At 44.1% G+C, this 27,572-nt stretch overlaps 2 protein-coding genes across 2 annotated transcripts in view; one reads left to right on the top strand and one right to left on the bottom strand.

Annotated features, from left to right (window-relative positions):
- Positions 1 to 1,091: 1,091 nt before the first annotated feature.
- Positions 1,092 to 22,405, bottom strand: TAF5 (TATA-box binding protein associated factor 5). The gene is made up of 11 exons (XM_039481961.1): positions 21,773 to 22,405; positions 19,885 to 20,125; positions 18,162 to 18,477; positions 16,911 to 17,074; positions 15,192 to 15,327; positions 14,241 to 14,361; positions 8,785 to 8,914; positions 6,799 to 6,963; positions 5,803 to 5,980; positions 5,054 to 5,231; positions 1,092 to 2,984 (listed from the first exon to the last, which is right to left on the bottom strand). The coding sequence occupies exons 1-11, from the start codon at positions 22,278 to 22,280 to the stop codon at positions 2,767 to 2,769; spliced, it is 2,355 nt and encodes a 784-aa protein (XP_039337895.1). The 5' UTR covers positions 22,281 to 22,405; the 3' UTR covers positions 1,092 to 2,766.
- Positions 22,406 to 22,466: 61 nt separating this feature from the next.
- Positions 22,467 to 27,572, top strand: part of PCGF6 (polycomb group ring finger 6) — a 44,377-nt gene continuing 39,271 nt past the window's right edge. Inside the window, exon 1 of the mRNA XM_039481962.1 lies at positions 22,467 to 23,558. Within this exon, the coding sequence (XP_039337896.1) occupies positions 23,100 to 23,558 (459 nt within the window). The 5' untranslated portion in view covers positions 22,467 to 23,099. The remainder of the gene's footprint in view (positions 23,559 to 27,572) is intronic.

The following is a 27,572-nucleotide window of genomic DNA, read 5'->3' as shown; positions in this document are numbered from 1 at the left end:
GGCCTTGCAGCTGTAAATACAGAATTATGTAAAAAGATTTTTCCAGCTAGGATAAAGGTGTAAAACTGAAATTTAGGCAAAGCTGGTTTTAAGATAGTGAATAAAAAAAGTAAAAATTTTCAAACAGTGAAAAGATGTTTCTCAGCCCTAATGAGAAAATGAAACCCCAACCCATCCCCCCATCCCCCAAAAAAATTTACCTGGAACACAGGATTAAGGAAAAAACAAGTGTTTGGCAAAAGTTGGGTGAGAAGGTAGCAGGGCTCAGACTGGAAACTGGTTTCTATTCTTAATTATGAAACAATTACAACTCCATAATATGTGAATTCTAGAAATAATGCAATGAACCAAAATTTTGCCACCAGTACTCTCATAGCTCACCTGTTGCATGTCAAAGGTGTGACGGGGGCAGGGGGAGAAGTAGGAGGGAGCCTGCTCTGCGGTATCATCCCTGTCCATACCTTTTCAAGCTTTCCTACCATTTTATAAAATGAGGGTGAAAAAAATGTATTGGGTAGAAAAACAAAAAAGAAGAGTCTGGATATGGTAGGAGGGGAATGGATTTGAGAGGAATGGGCTAAGTGGATTTCAGGGCTCGGGGGGAATAGAAAGGGCAATTTGAAAAGGAGAAGTGAGAAAAGATTATTGAAGTTAAGAAGATCACACTCTCGCTTCACCCTTGTCCACTCACCTATTTTCTCCAAACCTCTCCCCTCCTTTCCACACATTTTGAATCCAAACCAGTTTAGTCTCTCTCCTCTCCCACCATTTGTTGCTTGTCAAGTAGGGACATTACAACCATGTTATACATAACTGATGTCAGAGAAAGGGTTAAGGTGGCTTTTTTTGTGTGGGTGTGGGTGGGGGGGAAGAGAGAGAGATTGTCTATCGTATTAAGTGTTAGGTTTCATGCACAATGTTCTCCTATTTGAAACAGTTATTAACTGTATTGCTCTTCATACTAAATCACTTCTCTTCATTTCTCTTGGGAGGTTGCTAGCACATTTTTCTCAGGGTTGGACCTGCTTCTATTGCAACAAGATGAAATAAATTAATGTCCTCCTGTAACACACAGTCCAATAAAACATGCACAGAATATTTTGAGTCTTTATTATAAAATATCAAAAGTATAAAACTGTACAAAATACAAAGGCAGAATGTGGCAGTGATTTTTTTTTAGCTGTCGAAGTTGTAATTGCTTCCTGTTGCAGGTCAAGTGTTTCACATATTTGATTTCACTGTATCTGAATTAAAGTCTGACTGCTCCTATCTAGCACTGAGAGAAGGTTTAATTGAAGTACAAGTACCATACCAACTCAGCCATTGAAAAAGGGACTCAAAGTTAATAATGTACTTTCAAAGCTTTGTTCCCTAATAAGTGTTTTTCAAGGTGAACTACTGATTTAAGTTTCTCCACTTTCTGTAAAGCTGCTGCTTTTGGGGAGGAGGGATCCCCACTTGCTTTACCTTAGAAATGTCAAATCTTACCTTCCTTGTTTGTATTAGATTACTGTATATGGCCTATGAGCTCTAATTCCCTAAATGAAGTGATGAGGATGGTGAATAGCACTTTCCTCCCAGGTAACCTGCAAAAGATTTGGAAAATTGGGCCTTTTTGCTGCTTCAACTTTTATAAAAACACAAGAAGGGATTTAAAAAAAAAGCCAAACGTTCTGCTTGTGTTTTACCTTAGAAATACCAAGAATCTCAGGTCTGCTAGTTTTGCAGAAGGAGTTGTAGGTACTATCGGTGATGTTTACTGAGAGAAGGGCACCTTAACAAAAGGGATGAAAGTTGAGTCTTGACAAAGACTTCTTTTAATTGAATTTAAATAAATATTAACTTTCAATAGTTTCTATCTCGTCTCTTCACTTCTCTTCTTAATTTTCTAGCTTCTGCAGATCCTGAATTTCTCAGACAAAACATAAGCGGATTTTTAAAAAAATTTCAGACTCTAAATATAAAAGGGCACAAGCCCAATATTTTCCTTTACCGATCACTTTTTAAATAGGTGATGAGACTTTGAGATAACAGAAAATACTCTCTTCTCCCCTTACAGATGTTTAGTTTTTACTTCTTTGGTACTTGCAAGTCATGATTTTTTTAGCCACCCTGGAAAATGCAGTGATGACAAAAGCTGCATGTCTACAGTATAAAACAAGCAAAGAAGTTTGAAAATCTTTCAGGCCATTATATATCAAAGAAATAAAGGTAAAAACACAGGCCTTTACCACAAGTAGGGCATGGAAAAGGTAATGTTCTGGCCACAAATACTTGCTACTCAGCACAAGTTGAGGAGTTCTCTCTCCAAATTAATTTCAGAAGAGATGAATTTAGAATAGTTTTTGCCTGTCACAGACTGATCAAACGTTTGCCAGCAGTAAACTAAGTGCTTTTAAAAAATTGTTCAAGAACATGCACTGGGACCCTTAACTTTCCAAAAATTGAAGTTTTCAGCACAGCCATTACCATTTCTCTTGATAAGGAAGAGAGCCATTTCCATAATTATTTTTTATCAAAAAAAATCAAAAGCACCATAACAATTCCTTCCCTTAAAGCTGTGATGTCTTGTCAATTTCCAGCATTTTCAAATTGTGGCTAAATATGAAATAGTAACTGAAAAGACATTGCTTGGATCTTAGTTTACAGTTTCCCCCACCAACAGGCTAATGCTGTCCATTTGTATAAGATATTTCTTGTCTCAAATCCTGTAGTAATCCTGAGGTCTTTACTTCATTGACTTGCAGAGTCTTACAGCTTCATGGTTTATTGTGGACTATATGCTCCTGAAGCTAGTAGCAAGTTTCTGCGGGTAAAATGGAGGTGTATGACTGGGGTTGATTTGGTCATGTATGTACCCAACAGCAAGTCCTGTGAGTTTTCAGGCAGATTTATATGTCCAGTGGCTGTAGTAAAATCATCAGTTTCTAAGTCTTCAAATACTTTCACAGCATCCCACAGCCGGACTGTGTTATCCATCGAACCTAGGAAGAAAGTGGGACGTTAGAAAAAACTTTGAATTGTATCAGTGCATACTTTAAAAGCAATACTTAAGACTAAAAGACAGCAATATTCTCTAGTATGCAATTACCAAAACCATAGTGCATAGATTGAATTGTGATGAAGTTATGGTGAAACAGAGCTGCAAGGTAAGATAATATAATTAGAGCTAGTAAGACTATAAGCAAAAAACAATGAGGAGTCCTTGTGTCATCTTAGAGACTAACAAATTTATTTGGCCACAAGGACGCCTCATTGTTTTTGCTGATACAGACTAACACAGCTACCACTCTAAGATTCACCTTGTTCCTGCCATTGCAGGATTGTTCATAACATTCAAAATTTAAGGCCCAATGCTGCAAACAAATTGACTTCAGTAGGACTACTCACAAAAGTAAAGTTTAGCCCGTGCATAAGTATTTGCAGGATGGGGCCTTAACACAGTCCAACATGTGGGTAAAGCAGAAGGAACTACTTTTCTTCAGATCTACTTTACAAATAGACTCTAGAGTGAGTTTCTTACTAGAGTCAAATTGGTAATACCTTTCTAATACAATTGTTTTCTGTATTTTTATCATATATAATTATTAGATCCAAAGAACTATATTAAAAGAACATTGTAACCTTAATGTTAAGTACTCAAATCCTATCTTCTCACCCTCCATGGACTTCTGGAGGGAGTGTGGACTAGAGAGAGCTCTTGTGCCTCTCCCCAGTCCCGCCACTCCTGATCCCTCCACCCCAATTCCCAAACTGGGAAAAATCTTACCCTGGCCCCCAAACTCCAATTCCTTTCCCCCTGTACTGCATCTTTTCCCCACCATCCCATTCCTCACCCTTGGTACCTGGCACCACAGTAACCTCCAGCAGTTGTGAGGAGCAACTGCAGGAAAAGTCCTGCCCCAGGATGGAGCATGCTCAGTTGCAATGGCATATGCAGTCCGGTTGGCACACAGAAGCTGTGGGGATGGAACATGCACATTGCAGCTGGAATCTTTGGAGAATAATGCTCCCAAGCCTTTAACACACTTCTACTGAACATGTACGAACTGAGATTTTACAGAGGCTTATAGCTTGGCAAAATTAGGGCAAATTTTCACAGGGATGGCAAAAGACACCTCCCTGACCCAAAAATGACTCCCCGCCAAATTCCAAGCTCTTCTCCAGAGCATAGGACTAATGCTTCTCTGTGAAATAGTTGTAAGAATTTTAACATAGGCTAAACTTATTTTTCCCTAATCTCATTCTTGTAACCACCACCATTTTCACTGAAAATGGTCAGCCTGGGGAGAGAGTATAGAAAACTTGAGCTTGAACAACTGCAGACTGGCAAAGTTATAAGCAACTGAACACATGGTTTTATAATGGAAAGAGTTAGGCAGCCTTAACTATAGGCAATGCTACCAGCTATTAAAATTTTTGTTTTAAACAAACATGATTGCAAACACTGCTAAGCATTCCTGTTCTTCACATACCAACCCATTAATAAAGAGAAAGATGTACTTCATCTTTTTTACTTATTCAGAAAGCCCAGACACATTTTGTGCTGATCATTGCCTGAAGACCCAGGCTCGCTGCTCAACATCTGCAAAGGAAGTATTTCCAAACTCCACTGAAGCAACTGCTGAATTGTTAGAAGTTTTAAAAAGGAAATTCAGCTGCTAACTAAACAAGCCAAAGAAATTCAGTCTGATACAGGAAAGGAATATTTGGTTTCAACAGGGGCTCAGTTTTAGAGGAGGGATGGTCTTAGGGTTATAGCACAGTACTGGATGGTTTCCCATTCTACCACAGAATTCTGGTAGTTCCTTGCATAAGTAAGTTAACATCTGTGCCTCAGTTCTGAGCTGCGGTAAGGAATCATACTTAGCTGCCCTACAAAGTTGCTGATACAAAATTGTAAAGTATAACTTCATAACTGCAAAATATTGGTCAGTAAGCGGTAGTCTGATCCTTCACAATGAGGACGACAGATTTGGATAGCTCAGTCACACAAAAACATCATCATCATTCTAGTACTTTTTTCCAGTGAATGAAAGCCCGAGCTACATACCTGATGCTAAAATTTCCCCATCTCTACTGAATCTGAGTGCATAGACTGTATCAGTGTGCCCTTTCAACTCTCCCACCATCAAACCATGGCCAATATCCCAGAGAAGCACTCTTCCATCTGTTGCTCCAGTAGCCAGGAATCGTCCATTAGGAGAAAATGCCAGTGAATGAATTGGTCCCTGTAACAGAAAAATCCAGTTGGAGAGTCAAAAATTAGACAAGTCTACTTGCATTCAAAAAAGTCAAGGTGTATTAATTTCAAACCTTTGCCCCCCAAATTAAACGTAAGTGTGTTTAACATACAGTAACTGAGCCTCTGGTCATCCTTTTCTTCGCAGCAGTCCTATTTAAATGGCTTGGAATCTGCCTACTTAGGAGACTGCCTCTCTTCTTGCCCACATTATCATAGTTGTGATCAGCAAAGGCAATTAAGCCGGATCCCACTTTACTTAAAAGTACAGTGTTCTCTAGGAGGAGGCCTAAACTTTGAAACCTACTCCCCACTTGATCCAAAATAGTCTGAAATTTGTTAACCTTCACGGTGTGCTATTTACTTGTGCTTAATGGGAACAGATGTTTGTGAGGGAAGGAAGTTTTATTTGTTTTGGGGGGGAAGTTAATCAAAGTATCTAGAGTAACAAACAGACTTTTTTGTATATTTTATTAGAAATGTAAATAAACTATACCAACAGGGCACTGACCACATACAGTTAGTGAAGCACTTTCATCTTGCCTTTGACATTCCTTTACCTTATGTCCAGTGAAGATTCTTACACAGTTCCCGTTCAGAACATCCCATAGTCGTACAGTCCTGTCTGCTGAGCCCGTGGCAATATAGTTGGAGTTGGGGTGAAACCGGGTACATGTGACATCGGCAAGATGACCAGCAAATATTCGTAAAGGCTGATAGTGATCTGTAGCCCACAGGCTTAACAGAAGAGAATAGTTTATAAAAGACTAAAGAAAAAATGAGACCCCTAGTGAACCTTGAAATCCTATATGTGGCGAGGGAGTTAAGTGCTTATTACGCAGGTGCCTCCAGTTGACCCATTTATGGAGTTAGCAAAAGAGAAGAGAATCCTTCTCCAAAACAAAGCAAAAGAAGTGCTCCAACTGTGGCCATCAAAAAAGCAAGTGAAGAGATGCAGTAGTTTCTACAAAATGAAGGGATAGGGATATGCAGTTTCCTGTCTTAACCAGATGGTTGGAAAAAAGGGAACACTCTCTCTTTAGGGATGCCCCAGCTTATGCTGTCTGTATAAAAAAAGTGAAAAACTAAATAAGACACTTTAATTTTTACACAAAGTGTGATGAAACTCATTCCCAATAATGGGATGCATGATAGGAAATACCAATTACCAGCATCACGGGGTCACTTAAAAGTGTGTGTGTGGGGGGGGGGAATTTGTATGCAGGGATTTGTACTACTATAAAATCCAAATAGAAAGCCCATCCAGGCAGGGACACCGGAACAGGGGGAGCCAGAGGGCCATGGCCCCATCACTTTTAAAAGCATAGCCCTCCCACTTTTTACTGGCTGTAAAGGAGAGCAACTGGGGGCGGGGGTGCAAAGGAGGCTGAGAGGAGTGAGTAGAGAGCAGGGCCTTGGGGAGAAGGGGCAGAGCGAGGGCAGGGCCTCAGGGAGAAAGGGTGGCAATAGAGGGCGGGGCCACAATTCAGGCATGGGTGGGAGCCTCCCCCCATACTTTTAGCTTGCTTCCATTGCTCCTGCATCCCAGTTCTTACCGAGCCACTCTGTCATGTCCACCTGATATAAAGTAATATCCATAGGGAGAGAACTGTGTATCCCACACTGGATAGTTGTGTCCTTTATATCCCACGAGACAAGTGAATGTTTGAAGGCTCCACAATCTGACAGTGCCATCCTCTGAACAGGACAAGAGGTAGTTCCTGTTACAGAGCAAAAGAGGAGAAATACAATGCATGGAACTTTGTCAGAATATTGGGTGTATATTCCACAAATAGTGTAAGATGACTAGTGTGTCTGTGATAAGTGTACCACTCATTGACTGGCTGTTGTGTGGCATTTGCTGTAGAATCTGAGCCCTCATTGGATTCAGAGACAATTGATACAGGAGTCCTATTGGGACACTGCATGTAAAGAAAGGGACAATTAATTGTTGATTCTGCTAAATACTGTAAGACAAGTCTATGAGAAAGTGACCATGTCTTTATTAGGGATCCTACTTATCAGTTTGAACCAAAAAAACTACTGATAAACCACTTATAATTGCTCAAGAATCAGTTTTAAAAATATAATCCTGAACAAAATGACAAAATTCCCTTATAGGGTCTTTCATTAGAATTCACATCCTGTTCACATTCTCCACTCTAAGTTATAGGTAAGGCTACGTTTTAGTCATGGGTATTTTTAGTAGAAGTAATGGACAGGTCACTGGCAGTAAACAAAAATTCATGGTCTGTGACCTGTCCATGACTTGTACTATACCCCTGACTAAACATTGGGAGTGTCCTGGTCCTAGGGAGGGAGGGAACAGCCGTCTAGGGCTGCGCGTGCTGGGGGGGGGAGGCCCGATGGCGCCGCGAGTGTGCGGGGGCCCAGGAGAGCCATGGGTGAAAGCAGCACAGGACACCTGCTGGTGCTGGTGGGGGGCGGGGGGGGGGGGAAGGAGTGGCCAGTCTGGCAGGCTCCCTACCCGGCTTCTGGGACAGCCATGACATGTCCTTCCCTAAGCTCCTAGCTCTGTACGCTGCCAGCTCTGCAGCTGCCATTGGCCAGGAACAGAGGCCAATGGCAACTGCGGGGGTGGTGCCTGCAGGCGGAGGCAGCATGCGGAGCTAGGAGCTGAGGGAGGGACATGTTGCTGCTTCTGGGGAGCCCCACCGAGGTATGCACTGCCCCTCCAGTGCCCCAACTTCCAGCCTGCCACCCAAACTCCTCCTGCTGCCAGGGAGGGGTGCACAGGGGCAGTGCCCGAGCTCCTTGGGCAGCCCCAGAGCCAGACAAACCACCCGCTGCAGAAGTCATGGAATCCGTGAATTCAGTGACAATCTCACAGCCTTAGTTATAGGCTATAGCATTTCCGGTTCATGCTCTGTGGTTTGCTTCTTGGCAAGCTGCTTACTATGTTGCTACTATGCATTTCAGTATGTGTTTACATAACAAAAAGAGAATAAATGAGTGTTTTAAACCAGTTTCCAATAAACCACCACAGCAATCTTTATAATTGCACACTTTTAAAAACGCCTTCTATGCAAGACTACCACTGCCATGCATTCGGAGAATAAAGGTTAGAGCTATGATGAGAGGCAAAGTAGCAAAACTGATGATAGAGAGAGAGGTGTGGATATTAGCATAACAAGTTTTTCATTCCCATAACTGAAATAAATGCTGCCATAACATTTCTACTCTTTACTATTTACATATTCAGTTAAAATAACTTAAGATATGACTTTCAGATAAGATTGTATAATTAGTGATCCTAAGTCCTGAACCTGTAAGGTGCTGAGCACCCTCAACTCCCCCTGACTTCAAGGGGAGTTAAAAATGCTCAGCACCATGCAGCAGATGCGCTGACTCTCATAAGATCAGACCTTCACACTCATGCAAAGGTACCATTATGAACTGCATGTGCAAGTATGGTCCCAACTTATAGAAAAAGCTGCATTAAGTACATGTTTATAGCAACTAACATTTCATTAGCACTTAAAAACTATTGTTCTAGGGAATTTTTAAAACATATATTTTACCTATCAGGACTGAAGCTGGTACCATAGACAGGTCCGCTGTGACCATATAAAATCTTCAACTCACTTGCTGTTTTCTCATCCATGATCCTCTCCAAGACATCATCTGATTCTTTGTCTATGAGACTGAGATCTGTAAAATTTCAGAGGTTCCCATTTACAACACACATGTAGAATTCATCTACGCTGGCTGTCAATTACATTTATACAACAATAAATGTATGATTTAAGCACAATATATTGTCCTTCTTGGTGTTCGTTGCAAGTATGAAGTGGACAAAAGATCCTTCTTAATATTTTCATAGACAACTAATATTCAACACCAGCTACAAAACATCAGGGATGTTTAGGCTGGAGTAACCTGTAGGTTTTAGGCTCAAAGTTACATAGCGCACAAATGTAGGCAATTTCTTGAGGACTGTTGTGAAGGAAACAGTGATTAAGATGATTCAAATGAGAACCTTTAGGTTACAGCTTTGAAGGATCTGAAGGCCATAGGTCCTTCACCTCTGAATTTGTGATATGCTACCCTATATAACAACCATTGAAAAAAATGCAAATATATTTCTGGATGGGGATATTATACTATAAGCATGCATTTTCTTAAGACATTTTAGAATTGTTTTGAACCTTATTTCCAGATAACCATTCTGTTTTGTACACTTCACCAAGAGCATCTAAAATTAGTTTAACCTTCAGAAAAGCCATTTCTGATCTATCCACCATTCAGTCTCTATCTTGAAAGACTGATATCCTATCAAAGAGTCCAGATTTCTACATCTCTCCCTAGAAAGCTTTAAACTACTTGCCACACACCCATGTTTTTAGATTTCAAGAACTTTTTATTGACAGCTACACATGCTCAACTTAAGTAGTTAGCTTTCAGTCTATAAGTTACCAACTGAGACCTCAGTCTTTCATCACTTAAGCAACATGGATAAGAAATCTTCCTTTGGTACTCTGTGCCTCTACAAAACGATCAACCTGACTACAATCTGACCAGACCAAGCCTCCAAAAATCTGATTTTTCATAGTAGTTACAAGATATCTGAATTTAGTATACGATTCCTATAAATGTAGGGCTGGAGGGACCTCAAGAAGTCATCTAATCCATCCCCACACTCTAAGTCAGGATTAAGTATATCTAGACAACACCCGATTGTTGTTTGACTAACCTGTTCTTAAAAACCTCCAAATGACAGGGACCCCACAACCTCCCTACATAACCAGTCCCAGTGCTTAACTATCCTTACAGTTAAGGAAAAACTTTTTAATAGCTAACTTAACTGCAAATTTAGCCAATTATTTCTTGTCCTAACCTCAATGTATATGGAGAATAATTGATCACTGTCCTCTTTATAGTAGGCTTCAGATACATAAAAGGTCATCGTGTCCTCTCCCGTCATCTCCTCTCTACACTAAACACACAATTCTTTCAACTTTTCCTCATCGGTCAGGTTTTCTAACCCTCTTATTTTCGTTGCTCCCCTCTGGACTATCTCCAATTTGTTCATATCTTTCTTAGGTGTGTAGGATGTAATACGTAGAATGGATATTTTAGATGTCGGGACACGTGAAAAGATGCCTGCTTGTCTAGCAAGGTAAGAGAACAGCCAGGTAAAAAGATGAGTGAGCCACCTGATCAGGTAAACAACTGAATTAGCAAACTAATCTTAGTGGCTAGGCAGAAAAAGTGTTTATATAATATATAGTGAATAACTTTGTAACAATGTATTTAAGGTGGGCACCTGAATGTGGGTGTGCCCAGACATATAACCCTATTGTGCCCCGTTTCAGTGGACTGATCACTCACTGAAGCAGCACATAAACAACATACTTCTTCAGCTCAAGAGTCTGTCTGTGAACCTGTGCATTCTGGGTCGCGGAGAAAGAACTGGTCAAAGAGGTGGTACCTAAAATTGGCCACAATACTCCAGCTGAAGCCTCACCAGTGCCAAGCAGAGTTGGACAATTACCTCCTGTGTCTTACCCACCACACGTGTTAAAACATCCCAGAATGACATTTGTCTTTTTTGCAGCAGCATGACATTGTTGAGTCGTATTCAATTTGTGGTTCCCTATAACCTCTAGATCCTTTTCTGAACTTCCATTGGCTAGTCAGTTATTCTCCATTTTGCATTTGTGCAGCTGATTTTTCCTTTTTAAGTGCAGTACTTTGCATGTCTTTACTGAATTTCATCTTTTTGATTTCAGACCAATTCTCTAATTTATCAAGATCATTTTGAATTCTAATCCTCTCCTCCAAAGTGCTTGCAACCCTTCCCAGTTTGGTATCATCTGCAAATTTTACATCTGTATTCTACTCCACCATCCAAGTCGTTAATGAAAATAATTAGGGTTGTCAAGCAATTAAAAAAATTAATCATGATTAAGCACGAGATAAAAAAAATTATTCACAATTAATTGTAGTTTTAATTGCACTGTTACATAATATTAGAATACCATTTATTTAAATATTTTTAGGGGGTTCTATATTTTCAAATATAGGCTTAGGGCTGGGGGTGCGCGGGGCTCCAGCCCCCTGCCCTGGAGCTATGAGCTAGGGCTGCGTCAGCCCCCCCTACTGCCGATGCCTCCCGTCCCGCCCACTGGTTTAACGATTAACATGTTAAAAATATTAACACGTTAATTTTGCTGTCAGTTAATCACAGGCATTAACTGTGATTGACAGCCCTAGAAAATATTGACTTGTACTGGACCCATGACAGACCCTTGTGGGATCTTACTTGATATGTCCTCTCAATTTAACAGTGAACCACTGATGAGTACTCTGAGTACTGTTTTTCAAGCAGTTGTGTACCCACTTTACAGTAATTTCATCTAAACCATATTTCCTTAGATTGCTTATGAAAATGTCTTGTGGGACTGTCAAAAGCTTTACTAAATTCAAGCACTCTCATGTCTACTGCTTTCCTCATCCACTAGACTGGTAACCCTGGTAAAGGAAGACATTAGGCTGGTTTGGCACCATTTGTTCTTGAAAAAGCCATGTTGGCTTTTACTTATCACATTATTCAGCAAGGTATGAAAGCATGTGCTTAAGTATCTTAGTGAATCAGGGCCATAAACGAAGCTATATTCCCTCTTCTCAACTTCCTAATGCATCTTATCTATTCTGTGTCTACCTTAGATTGTAAACTCTTTGGGAAAGAAGTGTCTGGATGTTGTGTCATGTATATATCAACCTCAGGGTATGTCTACACTACGGGATTATTCCGATTTTACAGAAACCAGTTTTTTAAAACAGATTGTATAAAGTCGAGTGCACACGGCCACACTAAGCACATTAATTCGGTGGTGTGCATCCATGTACCAAGGCTAGCGTCGATTTCCGGAGCGTTGCACTGTGGGTAGCTATCCCATAGCTATCCCACAGTTCCCGCAGTCTCCCCCGCCCATTGGAATTCTGGGTTGAGATCACAATGCATGATGGAGCAAAAACAGTGTCGCGGGTGATTCTGGGTAAATGTCGTCACTCAATCCTTCCTTCATGAAAGCAACGACAGACAATCATTTTGCGCCCTTTTTCTCTGGATTGCGCTGGCAGACGCCATAGCATGGTAACATGGAGCCCATTTAGCCTTTTTTCACTGTCACCGTATGTGTACTGGATGCTGCTGACAGACGTGGTACTGCAGTGCTACACAGCAGCATTCATTTGCCTTTGCAAGGTAGCAGAGACAGTTACCAGCCCTATTGCACCGTCTGCTGCGGTCATGGGTGCTCCTGGCTGGCCTCGCTGAGGTCGGCCGGGGGCACATGGACAAAAATGGGAATGACTTCCCAGGTCATTCCCTTCTTTATGTTTTGTCTAAAAATAGAGTCAGTCCTGCCTAGAATATGGGGCAAGTCTACTAGAGAACCAGAGAGCACAGCCGCTCTGGGTCAGAGCCACAGATATCCCGCAAAAATGATAAGCCGCATGCCATTCTAGGGGGTGCCCCTGCAACAACCCCACCTGTTGCTTCTCTCCTCCCACACCCCTCCTGGGCTACCGTGGCAGTTATCCCCCCATTTGTGTGATGAAGTAATAAAGAATGCAGGAATAAGAAACACTGACTTTTTAGTGAGATAAAATGAGGGGGAGGCAGCCTCCAGCTGCTATGATATTCCAGGCAGAACATCTTCATTACTCATTAAAGGGTGGGGGGGAGAGGAGCACAGCCTCCCGCTGCTATGATGAGGACGGTTACCAGCCCTATTGCACCATCTGCCAGGACTGAATCTCCAGGACACAAAGCTTAAAGAAGTGAATGACCGGGAGTCATTCCCATTTTTGCCCAGGCGCTCCCGGCCGACCTCACCGAGGCCAGCCAGGAGCACTCACAGGATGACGACGAGGACGGCTATCAGTCATATTGTACTGTACCGTCTGCCACTGGGGAGGGGAGGGGAGGGGATGCTGCTGTTTAGCGCTGCAGCACCCCGTCTACCAGCAGCATCCAGTAGACATACGGTGACATTGAAAAGACGCGAGAAATGATTTTTTTCCCTTTTCTTTGGGGGGGGGCAGGGTAAATTGATGACATATTCCCTGAACCACTGGCGATAATGTTTTTGACCCTTCAGGCATTGGGAGCTCAGCCAAGAATGGGAATGCTTTTCGGAGACTGCAGGAACTGTGGGATAGCTCGAGTCCTCAGTCCTTCCTCCCTCCCTCCATGAGCGTCCATTTGATTCTTTGGCTTTCCATTACGCTTCTCACACAGCACTGTGTTGAGTCCCTGCTGTGGCCTCTATCATAGCCTGGTGATTTTTTCAAATGCTTTGGCATTTCGTCTTCTGGAATGGAGCTCTGATAGAACAGATTTGTCTTCCCATACAGCGATCAGATCCAGTATCTCCCGTACGGTCCATGCTGGAGCTCTTTTTGGATTTGGGACTGCATGGCCACCCGTGCTGATCAGCGCTCCACGCTGGACAAACAGGAAATGAAATTCAAAAGTTCACAGGGCTTTTCCTGTCTACCTGGCCAGTGCATCCAAGTTCAGATCGCTTTCCAGAGCGGTCACAATGGTGCACTGTAGGATACCGCCTGTAGGCCAATATCGTCGAATTGCGGCCACACTAACCCTAATCCGACATGGCAATACCGGTTTCAGCGCTACTCCTCTCGTCGGGGAGGAGTACAGAAATTGGTTTAAAGAGCCCTTTATATCGATGTAAAGGGCTTCGTTGTGTGGACGGGTGCAGGGTTAAATCGGTTTAACAATGCTAAATTTGGTATAAACGCGTAGTGTAGACCAGGTCACAGTCTGCATTTAAATAATATATACACACACGTTATCCACTTTAAAAAGCTGAAGTCAACCTGACCACTTCCAACAATTTAAGAAAGCTATTATGATATTAGCATTTCTCTCTGCACAGGTTGCACGAAACTGACAAAACTATCAGAATTAATACTTAAGATAAACATGTCTTATTGTCTTCATTACCTGCTGCTGATTTCACGCTGCGTAGCTTTTTTGGTGTCACAGACCATACTCTTACAGTGGAGTCAGCAAAGCCTCCTACAATCATGCTAGAGTCATCAGTGACATCCACTGCAGTAAGACCCTGTACACAAAACAGTCACTTTATTTTAAGTTTTGATGGGCAGAGGAGATGTATAACAAAGTTCAAGCACTAGACAATCCTGCCATTAATATTAAGAGTATTAACTACCTTAGTTCTGCATAAGCTATGTGAATTATTACAAGACAAACTGGACAAAAAATACAGGTATATGAAAAAATAACTACAGCTAATATGGTTAGGCCATTTAAAATAAAGATATTTTATAAAAAGACTCATTTAATAAGCCACAGCAATGTTGTTCCCCAGCACTGTAGTACACCGTATCTGCAGAATTCATGATCACTCACTTGTAAGAAAACCCCTGCACCCCACCTAAAAAGTGAAAGGGAAGAGAGAAGGAATGTAGAAGTGCCTAAACAAAGGAGTGCAGTATTAAGATAGTCTAAGGAAACCTTTAAACAGAGCTTCCCTTTTCACAGGGTTTTAAGTCTAAACTTTCAATTGCATTATATTTTATTGAACATTAGCTACAAAATTCCTTGTTTCAACTAGTAATTTTCTGCCATAACATGAGCACATTATTTTCCTTCAGTAATTCTCATCAAATCTATTCAAAAGACTTCTCAGCAAGGTCAGCGTAAGATATACAAGTTTGCCCCAGGCATGTAAGTGCTTGCAAGTTTATGGTCTCAATATTAACTGAGAAGAATCTTTATCTGACAGCAATATTTGATTCAGCCACAGTATCAAACTGAATTCTCTCTGCAGAACCACATTATGGCTTCCTTTTTCCTTACCTCAGATATTTTGTGGTTTCAGCCACCACTTTTCCCTCCCTTTTTCATACCACCCCAGCTACCCTTGCTGACCTGGTAGGCATTAAGGAATGTGTAGAAACAGATGGAAGGCAAACATTCTGGACCAAGACGCACACGTTTTGTGGCTTCCTTCATATTCATTATTTTATCCAGCTTGTCAGAGTCTTTCAGTTCAGGAAGAGGAATTCTATGAGAAGAACGCATCTTATGAAGCAGGAATGCCTTAATATTGTGAATTAAATATGGTATATAGAACCCTCCCCTCAAAGGACAGCAAGGCCCAGGCACCTTAGCGTCAGAATGAACGACAGGAGGAATTTAACAATAAAAAAGGAAATCTGGAGGAACTGACTAATGAGAAAAGATTAAAATAATTAAATACCTGTAATTTAAAGAGAACTATAAAATGGGGAGGCATCAGTTGGAAGAGACAGAGGAAAATAATCAGTACACCCAGGTCTATCACAGGATAACTATGAGCCACCAATGTGACGCAGACATGAAAAGGGCTAATGAATTCTAGGATGCATCAGGCGAGGTATTGCCAGTAGGGATAGGGAAGTGTTCCCACAAGTCACTGATGAGCTCTCATCTGGAATATTTTATACAATTCTGGTCTCCCATGTTTAAGATGAATTCAAAGTGGAACAGGTGCAGAGAAGGGCTACTAGGATGATGAAAGGAATGGAGAACCTACCTTACAAGAGGAAAGTTAACATCTTGGCTTGTTTAGCCTAACAAAACAAAGGATGGGGAAGGGAGGGGAAGATATGATTTATCTTTATAAATACATCAGAGGAATAAACACCAGGGAGAGAGAGGAATTATTTAAGGTATGGGCCATTGCTGAATATAACTGGCCATCGATAAATTTCGGTTTGAAATTAGACAGATTTCTAACTATCAGAGGAGTGAAGTTCTGGAAAAGCCTTCCAACAGGAGTAGTGGGGGAAAAAAAACCTAGCTAGTTTTAAGACTGAGCTTTATAAGTTTATGGAGGGTATGGTATGAGATTGCCTACAATGGCATATGGCCCATCCATGACTTCTATTAGCAAACATCTCCAGTGGCAGGAGAGGCGCATGAGATGTGGAGGGCTCTGCGTTACTAGAAAATTCTCTCATGTGTCTGGCTGGTGGGTCTCACCCACATGTTCAGGGTCTAACTGATCACCATATTTGGGGTTGGGAAGGAATTTTCCCCCAGGTGTTTGGCAGAGACTCTGGGGGGGGGGGGGGTTCACCTACCTCTCAGTGTGGGACACTGGTCACTTGCTGATTTGAACTAGAGCAAATGGTAGAGTCTCTGTAACTTGAAGTCTTTAACTCAAGATTTGAGGACTTCAGTAACTTAGCCAGAAGTTATGGGCCTACTAGAGGAGTGGGTAGGTCAGGTTCTGTGGCTTGCAACATGCAGAAGGTCAGTCTATGAATAAGAAGGGTAAAGTGAGGGAGGGGATCTGATAACTATGAATACTTGAAGGATCTAACCATGGAGGGTGAGGTATTGCTTAGAGTGATCTGAAGAGGCTACTGGATAATGGGATGAAGCTTTAATAAGGAAAATTTAATAAGAAAGTCTAGAAAACTTAACAACGGTGAGGTCTTTTGGATTGTGGAATAAATCTCCCAAGGGAAACGATGGAAGCCTCATTGCTGGGCCCATTTAAAACTAGACTGAACAAAGCACTAGAGAAAATGTAGGGAGCAATCCAGAATTGGTAGGGAATAGACTAGATTTATCAGGTATTCCTGCCTATTTCTAAGTTACCTGGTTTGTGGAGGAGCATTAGGGTCTTGCTTTTTACTTTTTGATCCCATGCTCTCTCTTTTAGGTTTTTTCTTTTTGGGTTTTCCTTCCTCATTCTCCCCCTCTTCATCTTCATCATCCAAAGGCACCTCAATCTCTGGTTCTTTTAATAAGCCAAAGAAAACCTGCAACCCAAGAGAGGAGTTGGTCACGTAAAAAAAACCTTTGCATTATTTTTCTCAATGAAAAATAATCCATATATGGAACAACTTTAAGTAGCAGCAAATTAATGAACAGTATCTAGCCTCTTTGAATTTAAGGTAGTAACAAGATGGAACTTTACTACTGGTTAGTCTAACCAGTTTGTGACAATGTATATGGTACATTTCACTATCATACTACTGGGCAACTGATCCTGAGAGATGCTGAGCACCTTAAATTCCCTTTCATTACACCTCTTTGCACTTCTCTGAAAGCAGAATATCTATTGTCTAGGTTACACTTAACACCCATATAGCTCTTGATATTTTCAAAACACTGTACAAACAATTAATCCTCTCACTAACTACTGGTGGCAAACACGATCTCCATTGTACAGGTGAGGAAGTTCAAAATCAAGCATTGCTCCAAGTATTTTTTCACATAATGCAGTCAACCTGTGGAACTCCTTGCCAGAAGATGTTGTGAAGGCCAAGACGATAACAGGGTTCAAAAAAGAACTATGTAAGTTTATGGAGGATCGGTCCATCAACAGCTATTAGCCAGGCTGGGCGGGGATGGTGTCCCTAGCCTGTTTGCCAGAAGCTGGGAATGGGCGACAGAGGATGGATCATTTGATGATTACCTGTTCTGTTCATTTCCTCTGTGGCAACTGGCATTGGCCACTGTCGGAAGACAGGATAATGGGCTAGATGGACCTTTGGCCTGACCCAGTATGGGCGTTCTTATGTTCTTAAAGCCAGACATGTAACTAGAAGCAAAGCCAGTATAAAAATTCAGGAACCAGCCCTGTGTTCAGTCCACTAAACAAGGTTGCCTCTTCCAGTGCTCTGATGGCTTCTCCAGAGACCAGCTACTAAAGGGTGCTTATCAACCTCTTTCCCTCTGCTTCAAAGCTAAGTTCACCAACCTCTGCCATTACCATCCCGGGTGTGCGGCCAGGACTCAGAATCCAAGGGTTCTATTTGTATTAAGGCAATGGTTATATACCCTTCAAACTACTCTACATGCTGCAACTGGTTATTAATCGGCATAACAGGATTTGTCTCATACCTTTGCTTTATTAGCCTCCCTTTTAGCCTCCCCTGCCAAGCTTCCCACCATAGCATCTATCTGTTGTTTACTGCGAGGCATTCCATCAAAGATATCAATGTACAGATGCTCCTGAACAATGTTCCAGATTTGATTGTTCTGTTTTTCCTGAAGATGCCTCTTCAAGAGTTGATAAGAGTCACGAGAAATGCGCAGCACAAACTTGCTTGTTCGGAAATCCAGCATGGTCTCGTTCCCTTTCATGTGCTCCTTTTTGGTTAAACTAGATAATACACGCAGGTCATCCTGGTAATAACACTCTTGATCCCCATGAAACCTATTAAAGAGACATTAAAACCATATGAAGGATGGTTTATTACAACAATACAATCTCCCAAATACCCACAAATTGTATACTGCTCAGTAGTACATCTTAATAGGAAGTAATAATATACCTTTATATAGCAACTCATCATTAAGCATCCCAAAGCACTTTACAAATATATAGGATAACTTCACAGCTGAAGTGAAATTATCTCTGGAATGGAATGTTGCAGCCTTTTACAGCACACGGTAACGGCACCCAGCAGTTTACAACAGGAAGTGAAGAATACATTTCTAACGAAACTGCAGTGAGAGTTTCAAGTAGGCAAATTTTACCACCAATATTTATGGCCAGGTCACTGGGACTAACACTACTACTCTGAGGAAAAGTGCCATAGGGATCTTTAATGACCACAAATGATCAGCATCTCTATTGTGTGCTAAACTGAGCTAATTGGTTGTATTTAAAGCAGTATTTTCATACCAGACTGCTAAATTTAATAAAAACATGCACATTTCACATTTTCCAATTGCACATTATCAAATCAACATGATTTAATACCTACAAAGTTAACCTAGAGATACAGATTACTACTATTCATAATATATTTACTGAGAGCACATCATAGCATTTGTGGCTGGGAATACTGCAATTAAGTCTGCAAATCAATTTTTATTGATAATTACTGGGGTCAGGGGGATACCCCTTTGGGCTGAAATATTTCAGGCTTGATCTAAATCCAAAGATGAGTTATACTGGAGTGGAGCAGGTAAGGGACAAATTCAATCATTTTTCAGACCTTAAAGAGAAATTTAAGAATTTTTGGTAACTTACAAAAACATTATTAAAATATCCAACTCTGCATGTTACTAGTTTTCAGTGAGGAGCTGCTGTGAAATTTATCATTTGAAAAAATATTTACGTTATAGGTTAAGAAAAATATTTTTATACACATAAAACAAGACATCTGACTACATTTTAAGTTGCTTGCAACACTAGTTATATTAGTGCAAGTATTTATAATACATCCACTACTGTGGCATCTGGACATGCTTTAGTTGAATGGTACCCAAAACAGGAAGCATATATTTTATGACCCTCCATCAGCAAATCCCTGTTCCTGGAGAGGATGCATGACCACTGCTAGCCCATTATGAAGATGATCCAAAAATTGTATAACTCTGTAGTGCAAAAGAGATGTTTTGTGCATCTATGCTGTATCTTGGACTAAATCATAAGGAGATGTACAACAGTTTGCAACATTACATAGTACCACAACTACAGATTATTTTCCTCTCTTCAATTTCCGTTTCATCTTTAAAATGATAAATTAAATTAAAAAACCTGTGCTAACAGATTTAACCACACAAAAGTGAGGACATAAGAAAGGCTGCAAACACGTGAAGGTAAACACATTACTTTTCAAAGAAAGACTTGGCTTCATTCTCATGCTGGTTGTAGACCAATTCCAAATACATATGCACAAAGAGAGGATAAAACAACTGGGATAATTCAGCCCGATGACAGTCTAGGGCACACTCAATAAAGTGCTTCAGTCCACTGTAGTATTCCTCGTACAGCGCTGGGTCCCCCTGCTGTTTGTAGGCAGACAACACTGCACTGACATCTGGCTGATCTTCTACAGGAACACCTCCTCCAACTGCAAAAGTGTCAAGATACACAAGAGGGATTATGTCTGTATATATGAAAGAGAGTGCCTGCAAATACATGGTGGCTAACGCTTGCCCTGTAATTGTAATGCACATTGAGAGCACAGAATGAAATCGGTTGTGTAAGTACTGTATGCACATTTATACAAATTTTCCAGAAAACTGGTTAACAACATTCAAATCATGGGAGTTCACGAAGTTTAAATCTGAGATGGATGATGTCACATGAATGATAAACTCAATGTCCAATTCTTCCCATCAACTTCCGCTATATTTTTTGTGCTTCATCTGCTACCAGCTTCCATTTAAGTTAGCTTTATAAACAACTTTAGGGCATAATTCTACTGAAAATATGTTTCTGTGGAAAAAGGCATTAATAATAGAAAAATAAGTTTTCTTCACTGGTGTTACTGAAATCATTTAGACAAGATAAAGTACTGTCCCTGTTTTGTAAAAGAAAAGAGAAACACTGCACAGCTAAAATCCTCTTTCCTTCACCGTGTGTGTGTCATACTACTTCCATACTGCTGTGAGCCAGTATAGCCCTCTGTCTACACTGGACCACCACTCACTACAAAGTCCTGTTCAAGGTCTCTGTTGTGATAACCAAAGTCCTCCAGGAGATCGGCCAATGCTACTCAACAGATCTATTCTCCCTCCATATCTAGGACCTCCCATGACAGCTGAAAAGTTTCAGCGAATAGGGAGAGATTCATCAATGTAGGAGACCTAACATTCACAGGCCCTGGGCAACGTAACTCACTCCCACAAGAGCTAAATAGTGACCACAGATCTAACCACTTTCAGAAATAAATGTCAAACTAATTTCTTTCACTTAAGTTATTATTAAATAACTTAAGTCAATAAAAAAAATCAACTGAAGTTACAGCCAAATAAACTTAATCCACAATCTGAGCATCCACACACAGACATGCATCAAAACAACAATAAGTGATTTACAACCAACCTAGATTTTGTTTCTAGTTACCGTATATGCAAGCTCCAGGAACTGGACAGTTCACTGAACAACAACCTTCTGATAGCAATGACTTTTGTTCACTTGCTAGTGACCCCATACATCGTGGGCGGCTACTTTTTAAACTCTGCTGTTCAGGCCAGTCATCCTATCAAAACATTTGCATCACTGCATCTTTTAAGTACTTATCATCACAGTACCTGAACACCTTCAGACTAACATCACCACCACTACGCAGCCCATATGTTGGTGCTAAAAAGCTCAGGGTGCTTTTAATATTCCGTAAAGCTAGCACACGAGAGCTCTGATAAGAAAATCAGTTTTATCCCAGGAATATCTTGATAGGTGGTAACCCTGCCTAGAAGTAAAGGCAAATAAAGCCCTCTCTGTTACTATCCCTTGTCTATCAGGTACCTGTTTCTCACTAGGAACTTTCCCCACTCCAGCTGCTGCGTCCCAACCAGATAATCTGCCCCTTCTAACCGCAGAAGATGCCCTCACCCGTAGCAACCTTTCCAGGGTGATAAGGCAAAGAGATACGGGGTGACCCCTTCTTTATGTGGTACGCTCAAGGGGGGTGATACCGCCATCCTGGCCGCCCCCTTTGGGGTTCCCTCTCGGCCCCTCCCTCTTCACCCGTCTCCTCCTCCGGGGCTCTCACCTTTCCCTGGCGGCGCTGCTGCTGTCGCGGCGCCGCTGGGGGTTGCAGAGGCACCAGCAGCGACGCCCCCTCCGGCCGCTCCGGAGGCGGCGGCGACCCGGCTGAGCAGCGCCTCACCCCCGGTGGCGTCTGTCTCCCCACCAGGGGTCCCCTGGGCGCCGGGTCCCGCGGGGCTGAGGGCAACCGCGGCCGCCTCCTCCCCCAGCAGCCGGGCCTCCCGGCGCAGGATGTCCTCGGACTCGTGGAGGTTGTTGCGACGCAGGAACTGGAGCACGGCCAGGAGGGTCTGCCGGTCCGTGGGGGCGGGGGAGGCGGCCGGACCCGGGGGGGCCGGCTTGGGGGGAGCGGCCTCCCCTCCGCTCCCCGGGGCCCCCGCCACCTCCCCCTCCGCCGGCGCCGTGGTGGGGGGAGCGGCGGGCGGGGGAGCCGGAGGGGGCTGCGGCAGGACACCCCCGTCCGGGTCCGGCTTCACCACCACTTCAGGCGGCTCCTCAGGTAGAGCCGCCATCTTGCACAAGGGCCCCCCATGAACCGGCAGCGGGCCGCCGTCAAACGCCGGCGCGTTTGCGACACTGAAGGCAAAACGGGCGGGAGCCCGGAGCCTTTTGCGACGCGTTCGGTATCGATTTACGGCAGCGGCGTATCATGCCCTATCAGCGCTCCAGGGGAAGAGATGTCAGCTAGTCCGGGGGTTTTCAAACTGGGGGTCACGAGCTGTCAGTCTCCACCCCAAACCACGCTTTGCCTCTAGCATCTATAATTTGCTCCTGCAAATTGTTCCATGCTAGCGGACCCTTGCCCTGTGTGGAGCCTGAATGACATACTTTGCCCAGCCCGATAAATTTTCAGGATTGGGACCCTGTCTTCCCAGACGGGGATTGCATTTTGTCTCCTCCCACTCCCATTTCTTTCATCTGTCACCATTATTGCTTGCACTATATGTTAAGACAGGGCAGTGTCTGTTCCTATACTGGTGCTGTCCTTGGCTTTTAGACTGCCATCCCAAATCTCTCCCTTTTACTACATCTCACAGACCTGAAGAGCTCTGTGTATACATGAAATCTTGTCTCTTTCACTAACAGCATTGGTCCAATGAAAGCTATTACCTCCCTGACCTTGTCTGTATTAATTTTAAGAGTGGTTAGTAAAATGCTCTCTGGAATGAAGGATTTTGTGACCCGTCTGTTTCCAGGGGATATTTAATGCCCTTTAAGACCCTCTTCGTAGCTTGACATTTAATTCTTGGCTAATGAAAGGTGGGTAGGCAGAAAGAGCGAAGCAATTTTTAAAACTACATTTCCCAGCATCCCTTGAGGGTTCATTGCGCATGTGCGCAGTCGCAATGTCACCGAGGCGGAGTACACTACAATTCCCCACGTGCTTCATCACGGTTAGCACGCATGCGCACTGCCTCACTAGGCGTCTCGGCGGTACGGCGAGCGAAGAAAAGAGGTTGATAACTACATTTCCCATCGTCCCTTCTGGCGCCCCTCCCCCCCGCCCAGCCATGGACATGGAGGTGGATGTAGGCTCTGTGATCTCGGGCCTGTCCGGCGGGGATGGGGCAGGCCTGGGGACCGGCGAGGAGGAGCTGGAGGTCGGGGGCGCCCCTGGCTGCTCTGGGGCCGGCTCCCTCCAGTTCGATTTCGAGAGGAGCCGCTCTGAATCCAGCGGGGAGGAAGAGGAGGAGGAGCTGGAGGAAGAGGAGCTGGAGGGGGGCCCCGGGGCCCGCTTTGGGACCTGCCAAGAGGCGGAGGGGGAGCTGGACTCGGACGCTGAGCGTGAGGTAAAGGGTGGGGCCACCGAACACCAAGGCAGGGGCTGGGCAGAGCGGGCGGCGGAGTGTGGTCCAGTCGTGCCTCGAGATGAGGCCCACGTGACCACCCACCTCACCCAATAGAGACAGCCGCTCCCAGCATGCACCACTCTGTCTGAAGAGCGGGGCCCTCGCTTCATGAGGGGATAGTTCCCAGTATGCACCACTCTGCCTGGAGAGCGGGCCCCCCGCTTCATGAGGGGATAGTTCCCAGCATGCACCACTCTGCCTGAAGAGCGGGCCCCCCGCTTCATGAGGGGATAGTTCCCAGCATGCACCACTCTGCCTGGAGAGCGGGGTCCCCCCCGCTTCATGAGGGGATAGTTCCCAGCATGCACCACTCTGCCTGGAGAGTGGGGTCCCCCCCACTTCATGAGGGGATAGTTCCCAGCATGCACCACTCTGCCTGGAGAGTGGGGTCCCCCCCGCTTAATGAGGGGATAGTTCCCAGCATGCACCACTCTGCCTGAAGAGCGGGGACCCCCCACTTCATGAGGGGATAGTTCCCAGCATGCACCACTCTGCCTGGAGAGCAGGCCCCCCGCTTCATGAGGGGATAGTTCCCAGCATGCACCACTCTGTCTGAAGCATAGAGGAGGTGCTCCCCACATCATGAGGCGATAGCACCCAACATGCACCTCTCTGCCTTAAACCCCAGGAGAGGCGCAGACAGTATCAACTAAGAGCAGCTCCTGGCAGGCTCTGCTCCAGCTCAAGCCAAGCAAGAGGTGGTCTGGCTCCCAAGAGGGAGGGGATGACATCACTCTCTAATTGGCCTGTTCTGTTCATTTTCTCTAAAGCATCTATTGGAAAACAGGATACTGGGCTAGATGGACCATTGGGCTGACCAAATATGGCTATTCTTATGTTCTTATGGCCTGGATCTCAGAAACACCCACTCTTCAGCTTGAGCCAGGCGGGAGGAGTGGCCTGGTTCCTGATAGACTTCACTCTCTGGCTTGAGCCAGGCACGTGGTGCAGCCTCTGTACTCCTGGGGGAATTCTGCACCACTGCGCATGTGCAGAATTTATGCCCCCGCATATTTATTTGCTTCCCTGCAGAAAAATGACTTTCTGATGGGAAAGGAAAGGGAAGTCACAAGAGCAGTCATGTGACCGTCCCCTGCAGTATGTTTTGGGAGCCCAGGGCAACCAGCAGAGAGGCAAATCACTGTGGGACAGGAGGCAGAACTGGGGAAGACCTGGCTGGTGGCTCCTACCGTGTGCCGGGCTTAGCTGCTAGTCCGGGCTGAGCTGGGGGGGACGGGACCATCTCTTCCCCTGCACGGCATCTAGGGCTGAGTCAGACCCACCCCAAGATTTCTTCCCTGGCTGTAGGAAGCTCTGCAAACTCTCTCCTGCCCCCCGTCCCCGTGCTTTAGGGGGAAGGATCCATGTACAGGGAGCTGCTCACCCAGCCCCCGTGCATCCAGACCCTCTCATACCCAAACTCTCCTGCCGAGCCTCACTCCCCACATTCAGAACCCCCCCCAATGAGCCCCACTCCCCCCTTCACCTGGACCACCCCGACCACCCACATCCTCACCCCACCAATCCCCAACCAGTTGCAACTGGATCCCCACCCTACTGAGCACCACGTCCCAGCAACGGGACCCCCCACTGAGCCCCCCACACCCAGACCCCCCGCCAAGCTCTATTCCCCCCACACTCCAGCTGAGCCTCAACCACCTTCACCTGGACCCCCCTGCAGAGTCCCATTACCATGGCACCCAAAACCCTCCAACAAGCCCCTGTGCATCCAGATCCCCTCCACATATGGATACCCCACTGATCTGCCTGCATCCAGATTGCCCAACACAGAACCCCCTCAACCCACACCTAGATCCCTCCACACTAAGCCCCTCCACACTTGGATCCTGCCTTGCTGAGTCCATCTGGTGCACCTGGCATGGAGGGGCAGGGCCCCTGGGTGTTTCTGGGGCAGGCCCTGTCCTTGCAGTGTGTCAGGGTTGGGTGCAGCCTCACCACTGAGTCTGGGGGAAGGGTGGGGAGAGCTGCACAGTGATCTCCCACCTCTGTGCAGCTAGTGTCCTGTGCTCCCCAATGCCATGCTGGAGCCTCCACATTTATATGACAAATACAGTTTGCAGAATTCTGCAGAATTTTAAAATATTGTGCACATAATTTTAATTTTGAGGGGCAGAATTTTTAATTTTTTGGCGCAGAATTTTTAATTTTTGGCACAGATTGCTGTCAGGAGAAAGCCTATGTTGACAACAGTTCCCAACATGTAATATTTTATGTCCATCAAAGCCCTCATGCAGAGAGACTGCCCAGGTGAGACTAGAACTCTCATTGTCCAGCATGGCTTGGCTATTTGGATCAAGATAGAACTTAGCATGCTTAAAGTGAGGGGAAACAGGTGGATGTCAGAAAGCTGGGAAGGGGTGAGGTTGCAATAGTTAAGCTAAGATACAATGCTCTGGATGAGAGATTTAGTAATGTATACAGAGAGAATAAGCAGAGGTGAGCTTTTGGAATAGCCTTGATGTGTGCGGTTAGAGAGAAGGCAGTTCTGGATGATAACCAAGTTTTGAGTGACCAAGAGGATGATGGCATTGTCAGCCATGACAAAGGAGGATGGAGCTGGCATGGGAATCAATGATCATGTAAGTCTCTGGCCTGTGTTATATGGGAAGTCAGACTTTGGGCTGGTCTACACTAGGGCGGGGGATCGATCTAAAATATGCAACTTCAGCTACGCTATTCATGTAGCTGAAGTCGAAGTTCGACTTACCTGGCCGTCCTCATGGCGGTGAGTCAACTGCCGCAGCTCCCCCGTCAATGCTGCTTACTCCTCCTGCTGAGGTGGAGTACGGGCATCGATTCACGGATCGATTTATCACGTCTAGGTGAGACATGATAAATTGATCCCCGATAGATCGATTACTACCCGCTGATGCGGCGGGTAGTATAGACGTACCCTAGATGATCACAGCGGTCCCTTCTGGCTTTGGAATCGATGAGTGAAGAATTAATGCTATTTGACAAGGAAGATGGCAGAAGTGAAGGAGGGTAGAATGATGTTGTAGTGAAGGAAGTCTGAGTGACCATGAGATTTTCTTAAGAGACTCTCAGAGCCTGGGAATAAAACCAGAGAAAGCAGATATTGGGGGTATCCAAAGGTTGGTGAGATGGAGTGAATCAGGATGGTGGAGAGTGCAGAAGGAATGGAGACAATGAACATCTTCATGAAAGAGAGGGAGAAAAGGGCAGAAAGTGGGTATAAGGTTGAAAGTGTTTGAAAAGTTTTGGATAATGGTGGGTCAGAGGTCACAGAACAACTGGGTGCGGGCAAGGGGGCAGGTGAATGATGATGCAGGAGACTTGGACTAGATTGGAGAAGTACACCTTAAATTATGAAGTGCACTCTTGAAAAGTCTGAATTTCAGGATGGACACCTTACCAGTCCTATCAAGGAAAGGTATTTTGGCCCAGAGTAACAGATTTCTGTCAGAAAAGAGCTGGTGGATTTGTTCCTCCCTGGCAAATGTGCTTTTTTTAGTCAAAATCCAGTGCAGTATAATTGCAGTCCCGGCCTTAATATGCGTTTATATGAACCTAAATACATGTTGAAGCAAAAGGCTTCACTGTCTCAGATTCAACTTGATTTAGTTGGGGATTGGTCCTGCTTTGAGTAGGAGGTTGGGCTAGATACCTCCTGAGGTTCCTTCCAACCCTGATATTCTATGATTGAGGACCGAGGGCCATTACACAGTCTATTGCACACTCCTCAGATAAAGATTTTAGCTTGCTACCAACCTATACTTCATTAATACTGGTGAAGTGCCATATTCTCTGAGTTGTCCAGTACACCTGAAGAAGCTGTTTATAATTTGCATTTTAGAAGTGATTTGTGAAATACATTGAATTGCTGTGTTTGCAGAAAGGTCAATTCAGAAAAATAGATGGGAACCTTTAGGAAGGAGCGGCATTTGAAGTATTATTGCTGCTCAGGGCCAT

Source organism: Mauremys reevesii, linkage group 7, assembly GCF_016161935.1.
Source record: "Mauremys reevesii isolate NIE-2019 linkage group 7, ASM1616193v1, whole genome shotgun sequence".
Classification (NCBI taxonomy): domain Eukaryota; kingdom Metazoa; phylum Chordata; order Testudines; family Geoemydidae; genus Mauremys; species Mauremys reevesii.
The sequence above is the reverse complement of the archived record's forward strand: the minus strand, read 5'-3'. Positions and strand labels throughout refer to the sequence as shown.